Below are 15,590 nucleotides of genomic sequence, written 5' to 3' on the forward strand. Positions count from 1 at the left end.
TGTAGTCTGGTAACATGATTGTGACTAATCTGATGAAAAGCTTCTTTTGGGCTACTCATTCCATTTTTGAAAGTTTTCCTGGTGGTAGTGATTTAGTTTGCAGAATGCACTTAATGAGGCTGTAGTGACTCATTCAATTTTCATCATGTTTTGCAAGGATAAGTTGGGTGTTAGGGCTGCATTCGAAATTGTTTCTGAAGGTGATGATGAACTGTGTCTTAATGAGCCAATCATCTTGCCAACATTTGTCCTGGGCTTGCATGCGCTCATCCCTCCACAAGTTCAATATCAATATGTCCTGTTTTTCTTTTTTCATTTTTTTTTTTAAATATGGAGTGGTCTAAAGGTTCCACAGAGCTTTGTTCCTTCTGACATTAACTCAGAGCTTTGCTACATGACCAAGAAGTCCATTTCTAAATGGCTCTGATTGCCACTCTCACGCCTATGGTCTGCTGGGCCTGTTGGCTGTTGCTCAAAGGTCATTCAGAGAGGCTTTGGCTTCAACCTCATTTGTTTTGGTACAGAGGGTTTCAAAGCAGCTGTACAGGCTCCTCCCACATTTCCAAAACAATACTGCTTGGATTTGGAATCCAGAGAGAAATCTGGTTTAATTTTTGGGGGGACTGCAGAACCCAATTTCTAACTAGATTTATCCAAATTTTCCTGCCCCTTGAGTTTTCTATTTGGGGAATCTCTCTACTTGAGAGTCATATTGTAAAAACTTTCCATGGAGGTGTTTTACTCCCCCCCAAACATAGGAAATTTTCAGAAGTGTCATCTACTGGGGGGGAGCTTCAGTTTGAGTGCCACCAAGCTTGAGATAATTCTGGGGTTTTAGGCTAGGCACCCCAAATCAGGGCACTTTTGAAAATTTTAATCATGGCTTACTGGAGGTATGTTATCCCTTCATAGTAATTTTTTTAAAAAGCTCTTAGTTCATATGGTTTTAGGCATGCTGGGTTAATACCATTACTACTTCTGCCTATTGCAGTTTATGACATTTTAATTTTGGGAGACTGGAGTAAAAAACATTTGCTTATAATTTTTGTTCTCTGAACATTCAATTAGCACTGTACTCCTTTTACACCATCATATTACCAAATAACAGCACTAAGCAAACCCTAATGGAAGCTTAATTATTAATATATCAGCCTTCCCTACCTTGTGTTAAATGATTTTCTGAAGTGGTCTTATAGAAATGTGTTTTATTCTCAAGATTTGATACCTCATTTGCAATCAAATTCTGTGTGCATTTTGCTTCTTCCATTACATGTAAACTGATACATGGACATTTGTCTTCACAAGTTATTTCATGTGACGCAAGCACATTTGGAAATTTTCCATACATATTTCAGGCTAATACTTAAGCCACTATATTGGATTTGAACTTCTGTTTCTTAAACAGCTCCTTCAGCTGTTGTTCAGTTGTTGCTTCTTTCTGCTGCATCAGCTCTGCAGCTCCTTTGGTCACTCCCCAGTTATCTGGTTTTGACATTGAAGGACAGTATGGCCTGCCTGAAGCAGGCAACAGATTCTCCCAGTACTCTTTTCTTGCCCTAAATAAAAGAAAAATGTTTAATATTTTTAATGACTGAGTCTGCGGAAATGTTACAACCGTCTAAACTATTTTAATAACTAGATCAAAATAGTCAGTGGATTTAATTCATTTGCATAAATTTTAGCTCTATGAGGTCTGGATAGAGGAAGAGATTTATGAAGATTGGCTGTGTTAAAAAAAAAAAGTGCCTTCCATTCTTTTAAAGCAACATTTTAAGCCACTCACCAAATAGGTAGCATGGTAGTCTATATTAAATCTATCTTAAAAGTTGCTATGAATTACTTTCATGTTAATCCAAACCAAAACATATTACAATTCCTTCATTTTAAGGGGCCTCTTTAGTTATATGTTCCCAAAACCAATACAGATGCATTAAATTGTATTAAATACCAACAAATGGGGAGGGGGGAGTGAAAATGGGGAGAGGGGAGTACAAATGTCAAGACCAATTCTGGTCAAAGTAGTCTGTGAAGACCCATTGGGCTAACAAATTAAAGATCATTAAAGTGTAAGAATGTAATTCTTTTAACATGCTATAAGGCAGTTGTGACATTTCACTCCATATTCTTGAAAATATGCTTATGATATGACATAACTGAGATGTACTTTATGCAAGATGGGTCTTGTAAGATATCATTGGAAAGGTTATAATTTATTGAATGTGATTATCCAATGTGTATGTATGTATGTATCATTTCTGTATCTGAAGTTAGGAATATTGACCATGTATTTGTATTTCAACTATGCTACTTTGGGTGATGCCCACTGCTAACGTTTCAGGTACAACAATGGAAAAGCCAGGCAGGGCGGATGGCCCATCAGCGAGGACACTGAACTATGAAAAGGCTTGGCCTTCCTGCGGACGCTCCTGCCACTGACTCATGGACGCTGTGATACTATTGAGTCAGTGGTCTTGTCATCGGATACTAACATTATCTGGGACTTCTTTTAACTTTCCACTGGGAAGGGAAGGGGAGTCAAGTTTGGAAAACAAAGGATTCCCGCCTTATGTAAATCCTATTTAAGAGTGGGGAGGAAGGCAAATGGGACTCCTACTCTCCATGGCCAGTCTGCCCAAGAAGAAAGATTGCTAAAGGCACCTGAAGGCAAGGCAAGGGGGGAGTCCAGACTGACACAGGGGTCCAGTCTGAAAAGAAATATAACTGGAACTCTGAATCACAGAAACTTTGCAACCTGCCTAAAATAACATTTAGGGTAAGAAATTACATTTTGTAACCTGTTTCTTAAGTATATTGAGCTTAACTTGCATATTTTGCTTTATTTGGTCAGTAACCTGCTTTGTTCTGTCTGTTATCCCTTATATTCACTTAAAATTCACTTTATTAACTACAAAAATCTTATTGCTTGTTTATAATATAACCCAGTTTATGTAATTTCTAACTGGGAGGGCAAGAAGTTGTGCATATCTCCCTCCACACTGAGGGAGGGGGCGAATTTCATAAAACCTTAGGGTTTGTACCCCTTAAAGGGAGTGAGCACCAGAGTGTTGGGGAGAGTCCCTAAGGCTTAATCTTTCCAGAGCGGAGCTCGGTCTCTCTGTGCAGCTGGGTTTGGCCCTGCCTGTGTGCTTGGCTGGAAGAGGCTTGTGAGCCTAAACCAGCAAGGCCAGGTAAAGGGGACCCAGTCTGGCAGAATAAGCTGATTGAACAGGGGAGGCTCAGTTAAACCCCAGCACATCAGGTGGTATCCCAGAAGGGGGATCCAACCCATCAGAGCAATCATTTAAGTTTGTAAAAATTCTGAATGTCAAGTGTGTAGCAGTCTTCAAGGTAATATGGGACTAATTACCCCCCCCCCCCCATCCATTTGTACTGGTGGAAAGGAGCAAGAAATGGAAGAGCAGCACATGCATTCATTATGTTTTCTCCATTATGGAGTTAGTATAGTACCTTATACTACTTGTACTTAAGAGCCATTAGTGTCCACATTTTGTCCACATGATCACATTTTGTTTTAGCCTACAGATGGCTAGAAGAGGTTCCTGGGTTTTAACTAATGGCTACCAACTAATTAGTCTGACCTTAGGTCAGCGTACAGGACTAAGCTTCTTGGGGCAGGAACCACGTCTCCCTTCGAACATTATACAAGAGGGACATTAAAAAAAAAAAAAAAAAAAAAGTGTCCGTGTCATAGTATTATATTACAAATATAGGTCTTAGTCTTGAAAGACACTGCCCACAACTCACTTCAACTTCAGTGGGAGTTTTTGGATTATACTGAGGGCAAGGTATCATGCTCAGGACTGGTTAGGATCAGGCTCTCATCCTAAGCATGGTTTAAACGACCTGGGGTGAAATACTGACCCCACTGAAGATAGTGGGGCCAGGATTTCACCCCTAGAGATTAAACCGGAACTTTCAAAGTTATGCTAATTCACATACATGTTCCAAGTTTCTCTGAAAGTTCCATAATCATCAAGCCATTTCACTGTTTGAGACAACACAGACCACAATGTATGGAGCATATTTAATGTGCCATTTAAGATAAGTACTATAGATAATATACATACCTTGCTCTGACCCAAGGTTTGGTATGCATGCTCAAATCACTACCCCAGCTACCATGTTTCTCAGAAGCCAGTGGCAAAAATCCTCTTTCAGGGGCCAACTCCTCAGCTATTGCTCTGATGTGATAAGGCTCAAATCCACAGCAGCCTCCAATGTATCGAATCCCTAGGTTATAGGCCTCTCTCGCATATTTTTGAACATCCCATCTGGTGACAATTCTTGGCTCCAGAGCTACAATGATAAGCATCAGCTTTAACTGCAATAATACTTAGTTTTAGCAGATATTTAGTAAAATCGCTTTACATTTTCAGCTACAGTTAATTTCGCAAACGTGCAAAGTACAATGTCACAGGCATGACTAGGCTATTGCAGTAAAGATTTAAACACTGTTAACCAGGCTAGACACTACTGATGCAATATTTCATTACATTTTAGCTTTTAGGTGTTGCAATGCGCCTCTGTTGCATACTTGCCAGGAGTTTCCTTGTTCCAGAGGGATAGGGCCTGCCAAATTCTAATCTGACAAAGCCCTAAATCAAATGCCAGCTACTAGGTGGGTATTTAAGTGTAAATCAGAGGTCACACTTAAAATACAAGCTTTATTCATATGATCGTTACTGAAAAATGCTAGTACCACTTAAAATAATATAAATGTTTAACTCTACTCAGCTTATGTATGTGGAGTAATACCATCTCAGTGCTTTAAGGAACCCAGTGTTAATCCCCACACTTCAGAAAAAATATCAACAAATGACCACTTTGTGCCTGGGGAAACAGACTTCATTACTTTAATCTACTATATCAAAAGGCTATCAACTCACCTGCAACTGGGTGAAACACACCAATAGCCCCTTGAACTTTTCTCACCTGCTTTTTGAGTATGAGCTAGGGAAAAGCAGATGTGGCCAGCTGCTCCGTCAGATAACAGGCCCAATAGACTTTCAATTCCACCTCTCACATAGCAGACTACCTCTATCCTATCCTTTGTCCCCTCTGCTGCTGCTTGAGTCCAAGTGATGACAGCTATGCTTCCCTCCTCCCCCAACCATAAATTACTTGCAGGGGATCAGAATGGCTGCACTGAGCCAATGTAGCACTGCCTCTTCCTCTGCAGCAGGCACTATGTGCAGGTGACTTAGAAGAGGGGTAAGCTCTCTCTTGTTGTTGCAGAGATGGTGAGTGGAGTAGCAAAGCCATAGGGTTGAGAAGAGACTTTGGGAAGGGGGAGAGATACAAGAGGAAGAAAGAACCAACACAGTAAGGGACAAAAGTGAACAGAGAAATGGGGAAGGGCAGAGGAAAGCTGGAGGCAGGAAAACCAAGAGGGAATGACTGGGGAGATGGGAGAAGAGTCAAGACTTAAAGAACAGAAGAGCAAATCCTGCAAATCCCAAAAGGGCCCTGTGGCCACTGAAATCCGTGTGGTGCTGCTGCATGAAAGTGACAGGCTGGTTTTCAGGAGGCTGCACAGGGAGCATGAATCCCCTTGCTGGGGCAGGAGACCCATGGGAAGGTACTAGAGCAGGCTTCTGCTCCACAGCAAGGAGGCAGGATTCCTTTCTCCACTTCCTCTTGCAGAAATCCACAGCATCCAAACAAATTACTCAGGGTGGATGCTGCTCCAGATACCACAGGAGGTTAAGAAAGGCATATTCAGAGAATGAAAAACTGTTCTTGAAAGAATAAAACAAATATTTAATGAGGGAGAATAATCAGTCTTGGGAAGAGTGGACATTGGGAAAAGTAGGACGAGATGCTTCACTACATGAAAAAGAAAATGGTAAGTGAAATCCAAGGGGTGTTTAATAAACAAACACTCAGATTTGTGCCTAGTCCTGTAGAGTGCACCAGGGAGAGTGGAAGTGAAAGCACAAGAGGCCCCAGAGTACACCAGTGCCCTGTATCTTGGTGTATCAGTGCAAAGAGAATGCAAAATGGGTGTAAAATATCAACAGACCAGAATACAGAATTTTGTACCCGCTTTGCCCCAGTGTTAATGACTCTACAAAATGCAGGGCAAGAGTAACCTGAGCCCAGAGAATTTTCTCACCTCTCCCTCCTCTCCTGCAATTCTTGCCACAATCAGTCCTATGCTCAGTCTGCATGATGACTACCAACTTAGTGCCAGCTACGGCACTAATCTCTCTAAAAGGAATGGGCTAAGAGGAGTCATATCACTAGACTTAGGCCTGCATGTTTTCAACCTCCATCCTTCCCTACAAGTGGCACTTGTAGAAGGATGCAACAATTGCCACATTCTACATCACACTCCTCTCAGATCCATTGACTCAGGCACAGTACATCTAAGAGCTTGCCACTGGGGCCATGTACTAAGCGCACAGGAAGGTATTTCTCTTGTTTTATAGAAAGTTGGCTTTATTCAGCTTTTTTTAATGTATGGTTTAATAATGGTTTGGCCATTTATAGTATTAAAAGAAAGACTGAATTTTCCCCCAGCTGAAATGAGTTTACACCACTACCTGGACCTAATCCTCTTTAGACATTATTGCACCCTCTTCTTTTGAGAAGTAGTTGGATAGGACTTTACTGACCTGACTTTTAGATTTGTACAGAGGAGAAACTTTAGCTCTGCCAAGATGCCAACATTTGTAAGCAATTAATAGGGACACAGAGGGAAAAACAGGGACATGCATCTTTTAATCCTTTAGGGAGACAGAATGGAAAAATTGGACAAGACTGTTCTTAAAGAAGGATAAATACTGTGGGAAACAGCAGAGCAGATGCCAACTACAGCATAGCTGACATACTCTTAGAAACTGAGACCTTGCTGGCTGGAACAGGAATAATGCACATTTCAGGCATCTAAACACTTCCTGTATAACATCCTGTTTGTCAGCAAAGGTGGGATACTACAGCAGACAGCCTACATTGATAATCTACCATATAAACCATTTGCAATCAAATGAGTAATTGCTCTCTTTAGGTAGCAAAGGCATTCACTGTAAACTGAAACAGGAAATCCATTTCTGAAAAAATAAATCTTATATACACATTGTTATAATTAATAAGCCAATAACCATAATAATCATGGCAACAAATCCTTCACTGACTTCATTTGATTACAACTAGTGCATTTGTTCCAGCTAGTGCACTTGAAGTCAGAGGAGTTATACCCAGGGATGAATTTTGCTCAATGAGTTCCCAAGATCCTGGTTAAGCTTCCTAGAGTAATATGTTTTCAGAACCCAGAGAGACTAAGGCAGTGGTCTCGAAACTTTTTCCATCGCACCCCCCTTACCCACACTGGAACCTGTCTGTGTCCCTCCACGAACCAGGCTCTGGAGCCGGGGCCGGAAGCAGAGCTGCAGCTGGGAGCAGAGGCCGGGGCTGTGGCTGGGAGCAGGGCCATGGCCATAGCCTGCAGCTGTGGCTCAGGGCAGGACCAGAGCAGAGCTGGGGGCAGAGCAGAGCTCCCTCTCCACCTCCCATGGGGGCTGTCCCATGTCCCCCATGCTCCCCCAAACATTCCTATGTGCCCTGTAAGGGGGCATGCCCCACAATTTGGGGACCACTGGACTAAGGCCTGGTCTACACTAGAAAATTAAGTCCACTAAACTACTCTGGTATGAAAAATCCATACCCCATAGCAGCAAAGTTAAACTGACCTAACCTCCTGTGTGGATAACACTAGGTCAATGGAAAAATTCTTACATCGATCTAGCTACTGCCTCTTGGGGAGGTGGATTACCGATGCTGATGGGAGAACCCTACCCATCGATGTAAGTAGTGGCTACATTGAAGCACTGGAGTGGTGCTGGTATAGTATTTCAGTGTAGACAAGCCCTAAGTTACATCCTAATGAATGGCTCATGCTTTGTCCCTTATTCCTCTAGGCTAGGTAGAGAGAGGAGATAAGATTGTCCTGGAAACTCATTGCTAGACAAACTAAGGATCTGATCAGCTTACTGCCAGCTCTAATGAACTGCTCTTGAAAGAAAAGGAAAGACATTTTAAAATACTACCTGAAAATCTAGACATTTCTAGCTAGTCTAGGATTTTTTGATGCTTATGTCCTGTTTTCTTTCAAGATAGCTTTTGTTTTCTGACTCCATAGTGTGTGTGGGGATTCCCCCCCCCCCCCCACACACACACGAGGTGGCTTATTTTACCAAGCTTTGCTGGTCCCTACTTGACCATACTAGCGATTAATTCATCTTCAAACTCCCAATACATTCCTGTATCTTCCACTGGAAAATCCCAAAACACATCCACCCCACTCCTCTAGCCTCATTTAAACCAGTTAAAGCACTGAACCTTACACCAGTGTGACAATGATACAGTGCACGCCCACTAACAACTCTGTTTTGGGTACACATTGTACACTACAGCCCTAGGCATTGCTAGGCTTGTGGATTGTAGTCCCCCTCCCCCCCCCAAATGCCTGACAATTCCACAGGAAAGCATTTGAGGAACACTTTATATAGTGGGGGCTGAGAGCCATTGAACCAAACTGTCAACCCTGTAGAAGATGGAAACCACTTCAAGCTAGGGGCTGTGGCAGCACCCCCAGCACTCCTACTTCCAGCACCTATGATTTGAGGTCTGTGATATATAGAGTATTTGCTCTCGTTCACCTGTTCTGATTGTTCCAAAGGATGCTTTGAGTGGTTCTGTCCTGCACATGGATCTATGTATGTGCCATAAGGGACAGATGCTATGTCCCCTACACTCATTCTCAATGCAGCTATCATAGTGGAAAGTTACCAACCCCTCTCCTACTTAGCAGCTGCCAACCCACTTTAGGCTTGCACTCCAAGGCATTGTTACATGGAAGAGATAAGGAGTTCAAAATACATGAATGAAAACAAAGATTTTCAGCAATTTTTATAAGTTTACTTAAATAGTTTTCCAGCAGAAGTAAAAGCTCCCTCCCCTCATATATATCCCTATAGGAGCCAGACATGGGAGTAGTCCAGGCCTAGGTCTGGAGGGAGGCCATCCCTTCATAAGGCCAAGCAAACTTCCTCCCAGCCCTGCCTCTCCCTCCCTCAGACAATTTAGTTGGGTTGCTGTGGTACACAGATGTCCCTGCTTTAAGTGACCAGAGTGGAATAGAGGAATGAGTGGGTAGTGGAGCACCATAGTGATGTAGTTGCAGCAGAATAGCCTGCTGCACACCCTATCACTAATGAGCTTTCCTGTGTTCAGATCTCAGGAGAGCAGGAAATGCCCTGTCTGTCTGGGTACTGTCTCAGAAGCAATCCCCAATGAAGTAAGTACATGCCACAGAGAGTGTGTCTGTCAAAGTGTCTGCTAGTCACCCTTTGACTTTCCTCTTGCAGGTGAATCTCCTTGAGGCAAAAGAAGAAAATTTAAATTGTTATATAAATGTTTAATTTTTTTATTCTATTTTAAACTTCCTTTGCTCAGAGGTTGGGGTGACAGGTGAGTAGCCACGGGGGGGGGGGGGGGGGGGGGACCAGGCGGAGCAGATCCAACTAAGTGCCAGCTTGGGTACTCTCAACCCCAGAGGCAGCCTGTATGTGAGTGGTCTGATAGCTGCCAGCTATTCCCAGATATGTTAAGTGAATAATGTTGCAGCCTAATTAAACCACGTCCATTGCATCCTGTTTTTCTTCTGGCAGGTCAGACGATGACAGTAGCTCATGCATCTCTCCCACATCCCTCTGATTCTAGCTAAATAGGAAGAGAGAGTGTTGTTGTTTCCATCTTTTTATTATGTGAATAGTAGCTGTGTCTGTTGTCAAGGGACGTATTAATTAGCTGCCATTTAAAATAATTGTAGTTTGAAATATTTCTGCTGCTGTATTAAATTCAGTACTAGTGGTAACTTTTCTGTATCTAATAAACAACATAAATAACAGCCTGAGCCATCACAGCTGTCAGTGAAAGGTAGGCAACAGAATTTGGAGACTACACTAGGGGGACTAACTGCATTATTGCAACTGCAACACCAGCACTTGCTGCAATGGTGCTGAGTGACAGTGGTGGATGACATACAGATGTCTTAAGCACTTGTGGGGCTATCAGCACTTGACCGTGGACACATGCTGTGTTAAAGGTGTAGCAGGGGCTTGCAGAAGTGCTAGCAATTCCACAATATACTAATATCGACAAGGCTGCTGCAGCAATTCCTCCTGCACAGCCTCTTTCTACCTGCCCAGAGTTCCTTGATCCTTGTGGCTGAAGCTTCTAGACAGGCTCTGAATTCTTTTCTGCTACAAGGAATGATTTTTTATGTTGAGTATCTGTTAGATTTGAATTAAAAAGTAGTATTTGATGTGATAGACACCACGTGTTCTATATGCTGCTTTTAGCATTCAGGGAATTAATATCGTAAGAAAGTACCTGATTTTTTTTTTAAACCAACAAATTCAGAATAAGTGAAAGAACATCCACTCACAGCAATCCTTAGATGAGGCCCCATTCATAAATATAACAGGCCCTATAGCATGGAATCAGTGAAGAACGTTTTGTTTAAGATTGCTTGTCCCAAAGCAAGAGGATCTGCCACAAGCTGGTAGGCCTATCTAGGAGAGGCATGAATAAGTCTAGTGCTGAACCAGCTACTTTTAAGAATAACTGATTTAAATGCAGACAAAAGCTTTTGAGGACATTCCTCCTATTCCATTAAAGTTCTTGTTCTGCCCTCAGCACCCTACTATCCAAGCATCTTCCAGAAGTACATTAAGTGACTTGATCAACTTCTCCTGTCCTCTCCCCACAGGAAAAAAGCAGCATGGGGTTCTCTTTCATAAGCTATATGCACACTATGTTATGCTTTTGTATTAGCAAATGCAAGGTCTGAGAATTATGCCTTGCATTTTGAATGAAAACGGGGGAGGTTTGTGCTGGTTCTTGGAGTATACACAAGTTTCTTCCTGAATCTTGGACCAGCTCCTGCAAAAGCTCTATCTCCTGCACAAATAAACTTTGCTCCTGAGGCACAATGGAGGAGTTGTCTAGTGCAACGATAAAGATAATGGCTATACTTCTTGTTCTAGAGCTTTGGGCTGTTTTATAGCTAACCTGAGCCCAGACCACTGAGCACCTTGAAGGTAAGTGCAGGGACCTTGCATTAGACATGATATTTGGGAAGCTATTGTAGTGAGTAGGAGACAAGCACATCAGACCTGTGATAGTCTCCTCAGCAACATGGGCTAAGAGCTTCCTTCCACCTCTCCAGAGTTCCTTGGAAGATTGGGCTTTTTGGCTGAAAGGATTAACAAGGTGTAGATACACAGTGGTACAGAAAGACAAATAGGAAACTATTGCTAAAGCTGTACAAATCCAAACAGCAAAAGCAGATTTCAGCCTTAATCCAACAGCCAGTGAAAGACTCAGTAGCTTCAATATCAGGTTAAGATACTTGAAATGAAACTAGGACATGTAACAGGTCAAATTCAGACCTAGATTAGAAAACTGACTTCACTGGTATCCATTCACTTATACCAGAGTTCAATTTAGCCCCTTTATGCAGGCTCTGGGCCAGACAGTAAGCAGTGGGAGGGGAGAATGTTGGTTCTAATCTATGGTACTGGGAATATAATAGCAGATGACCTCATACAAGACAATGTTTCCTGAATAACCAGCGTCACCTAGCAGTGGAATGATTGCAGGGGAAATAGCCATTGTTCTCTCCATAACGGAGATGAGAATTGTTGCAGATTGCTCAGCAAAGAAAAAAGTTTACATGAGCAGCTAAGTAGTGTTACTGGGCCAGAGCCTGAACAGATGCTAAAAAGGAGAGGTGTACAGCCTAAAAATGTTTCTAAGAAATAGAGTAGGAAGAGCCGTCATATTTCTTGCTACAATACAAGGAAAAAGTCAGTTATAAAAGTAAGCTCTATGTTTAGGAACTCCAGTGAAATGGAGGAGTTTTTGAAATGTATGGAGATGGATCCTCTTAGAGAAGAGCTCTATTTGAATTTGCAATCTGAGGATTCTTGGCCACATGGTGAAACTGTTCTGTCAGTCTCTAAGCTAGTTGGAATACATTTTTGGACACAATCCAAGCTATAAAAATCTAGAATTACTTTGTCCTGCATTTTAGAGAGTCCACCCAGAGGGGCATAGCCTGGAAAGATACTGGAATAAATTATTAAACAATCAACTTGTAAGCACCTAGAAAATGAGAGGGTTAGAAGGAATAGCCAGCAAGGTCTGGCATAATTTTTTTCTTGACGCAACCTACCTAATTTCCTTTTTTGACAAGGTTACTGGTCTAGTGGATAGAGTACGTGATAGCAGTCAACATGATATATCTTGATTTTGGAGGGTTTTGACATAACATAAGAAAACTAGGGAAATGTGGTCTAGATGAGATTACTGTAAGGTGAGTGCACAACAAGTTGAAAGACTGTCCTCAAAGACTTGTTACGAATGGTTTGCTGTCAAACTGGGAGGATGTATCTAATTGATTCCCATAGCGTTAGTCCTTGGTCTGGTACTATTCAATATTTTTGATAAATGGAGTGAGAATGGTTTATAAAATTTGCAGACGACACCAAGCTGGGAGAGGTTGCAAGCACTTTGGAGGACAGGATTAGAATTCAAAATGACCTTGATAAATTGGAGAGACTGGTCTTAATTCAAGAAGATGAAATTTAATAAAGATAAATGCAAAGTATTTCACTTAGGAAGGAAAATATTAGATGCACAGCTACAAACTGGGGAATAAGTGGCTAGGTGGTAGTACTGTGAAAGAGGATCTGGGGGTTATAGTGGATCACAAATTGAATTTGAGTTAGTGTGATGCAGTGACAAAAAAGGCTAATATTCTGGGGGGTATTAACAGAAATATTGTATGCAAGACACAGGAGGTAATTGTCCTGCTCTACTCAGTACTTGTGAGGCATCAACTGGAGTAGTATGTCCAATTCTGGGCACAACATATTAGGAAGGATGTAGACAAATTGGAGAGAGTCCAGAGGAGAGCAGCAAAGTGAGAAAAGGTTTAGAAAACCTTCAAAATGAAGACTGGGGGGGGGGAGGGGGAAGAGGGGAGGGGAAAGAGACTTGATAAGTCTTCAAATAAGTTAAGGGCTGTTATAAAAAGAGGACTCTGATCAATTGTTCTCCATGTCCACTAGAAATACAACAAAAAAGTAGTGGGCTTAGTCTGCAGCAAGGGAGATTTAGGTTAGACATTAGGAAAATCTTTCTAAACTATAAGGGTAGTTAAGCTCTAAAATAGGCTTCCAAGGGAGACTGAAATCATCATCATCGGAGGTTAAGAACAGGTTGGACAAACATCTGCCAAGGATGGTCTAAGATTACTTGGTCCTGCCTCAGTACAGGGGGCTGGATTTGAGGACTTTGAGATTCCATCCAGCCCGACAGTTCTATGATTCTAAAATTCATTTTGGTTAATAGCAACTGCTCTGACTTTCCTTGATTTGAAATTCTGCACAGTAGTGTACGGATTGATGCCACTGCATGCACTGATACCACTGCAGCTTTATCTTTGCTAAAAATCACCAATTTAAAAAATGGTCTACGTCTTACCAAAAGGAAATTCTGGAAGATCAATAAAGCCCTGCTTCCCACAGTCAGGGGTATGGAAAGCAAGTGGCTGAGACATCAGGTGTGCTTTCAGTTTAGCAGCCTCCAAGCCCTCTTTCATGAGCTTCACAGTTCTCAGGCAAGTCTCTGGATCAAAATGGCAGTTCACTCCAACAATAGAAGCACCTGTGAAAAAGACAACTTCCAGTTACACTGCTTTCCAGGAACTGGGCAATGACTTAATAACAATTAAAATTCTTAGCCAGAGTGAGGTTGAATGCTTTGCTTCCAAACACTACCAGTACGACCACAAGCCAATCAGAGCAAAATCAAGTGGCAAGACAGGAGATTGAGACAATCTCTTAAGATCTTGCATGGTTTCCCTCCCATTATTTAATGGGAAAGCTTTCTTTTCTGTATGTGACCCATACTGCATTCATTTCCCTCGTCTCCTGTTTTTCCCTCCAACTCGTACCATCACCAGTGTTATCACGTGCCCCATCCCCTTTTCCAGCACCAACATCCAGTGGCTTTAGCCCACCTTTTTGCCCCCTGTGATCCTGGGACTGCTTCAGCAGCCCAAGTAGAGCAGTTTTAGGACTGCTCAACTTTATGCCAGTTGCTTATGGCTCAGTGATCTGTTCTAACAGCCATGGATTACCAAAGCATAGAGACTACCTGGCTATACCCCTCTTTTTGCAAGATGAATCTTGAGATGTAGAGATTATAAGGCAGGAAAGTAACCTGGTTACATTTATTAATTATAACCACTAACCCTACCTAGTTGAGATGTGTACTTTTATGTTCCTTGTGTAGGTGCCTCAGTTCGTCTCATACTCCTAAAAATATATATTTTTAAGAGTATATGGGGGAGAAACTTTCTTACCAGCCTTTACCAGTTGAACAGCACATTCTCCAGGTGGTACACCATGCAAGTCTCCCTCTGGACCAATGCACATGGTAGCTGCGATTGGCTTCCCAGATTCTTTTAAGGTTTCAACAGCCCATGCAGCTTCTTCAACATGTTCAAAATACTGAAAGAAAGTAAATCTAATCTATTTTCTTGTGTGTGAGGACCCAGCCTAAGTGTTACACACTCCTTAATCTCTACCCCTCCCACCCAGGTAGATCTCAGGGTCTGAGTCTCCTCTCATTTACTTTGGTGTAACTGTTGACTCCAGTAGTTACTCCTGATTTACACTGCTATAAAGATTAATAGAATCTGACCCTCAGCCTCCGTCACTGGGATTTGGATTATGTTTGTACAATTTGTTCTCTGTAAACAGCTGTGCATAGCACCCCAGAGAAAGAACTATGCCTCTGAGGCTTGATTCCTTCCCTATTCCCCCTCTTGCTCCAAGTGTGTGGTCATTTGCTATTGTTTAGTGCCAGAAGCAGATTATTAACCCTCCTATCTCACCAGCTCTGCTGTTCTCTGCCCATTCCTTGTCTCCATTCACTCCCACTTGCCTGCATGGCCCCTGCTTACCCTTCCACACCTGCAGTGGAGATGTGGGGAGACCACACTAGAGCAGAGATAGGAGAAAGGTGTTATGCCTCCTTATGCTCCTGTGTGGCCACAATCTGGCCCTGAATAATCACAAAGATCCCAATTCCACAAGGAATACCAAGAACTGTTATCAGCATCATTTGAAGGATTACGGGCCAAATACTGATGAACATCTTCCACTTCAAATGAAGTCAACAGGACTGGGAAGTGCTTAGTACCTCTCTGGATTTAGCTGCAAATGAAGACAAATGGCTCAATTTTCTATTCTACCTTGTTCTATAGCCCCTTTACACCAGTCTGGCAGCATAAAGGAGCTGTTAAGGTAGCAGGCCTGCCCAGCAGGGAATGTTGCTGATATAGGGTCTTCCCCAGATGGACAAAACTGACAGTCAGTTCCACATCATCCCCCTCAGAGGATGTGCTGGAATGTGGCCAGGGGAACGGGATCATGCCTGGAGCACTGCTGCATCCAGCTATTATCAAGGGTCCTGGACAGCAGAGTGCAAGT

General features: G+C 42.3%; 1 protein-coding gene across 1 annotated transcript in view; it reads right to left on the reverse strand.

Annotated features, from left to right (window-relative positions):
- Window positions 1-1,188: 1,188 nt before the first annotated feature.
- LOC112118861 (betaine--homocysteine S-methyltransferase 1) overlaps window positions 1,189-15,590 on the reverse strand; it is a 30,623-nt gene continuing 16,221 nt past the window's right edge. Inside the window, exons 5-8 of the mRNA XM_024217334.3 lie at window positions 14,459-14,606; window positions 13,576-13,758; window positions 4,089-4,317; window positions 1,189-1,556 (exon numbers count right to left, since the gene is read on the reverse strand). Of these exons, the coding sequence (XP_024073102.1) occupies window positions 1,364-1,556; window positions 4,089-4,317; window positions 13,576-13,758; window positions 14,459-14,606 (753 nt within the window). The 3' untranslated portion in view covers window positions 1,189-1,363. The remainder of the gene's footprint in view (window positions 1,557-4,088; window positions 4,318-13,575; window positions 13,759-14,458; window positions 14,607-15,590) is intronic.

Source organism: Terrapene carolina, unplaced genomic scaffold (genome assembly GCF_002925995.2).
Source record: "Terrapene carolina triunguis isolate 2854851 unplaced genomic scaffold, T_m_triunguis-2.0 Scaffold69, whole genome shotgun sequence".
In the NCBI taxonomy this organism is placed as follows: domain Eukaryota; kingdom Metazoa; phylum Chordata; order Testudines; family Emydidae; genus Terrapene; species Terrapene triunguis.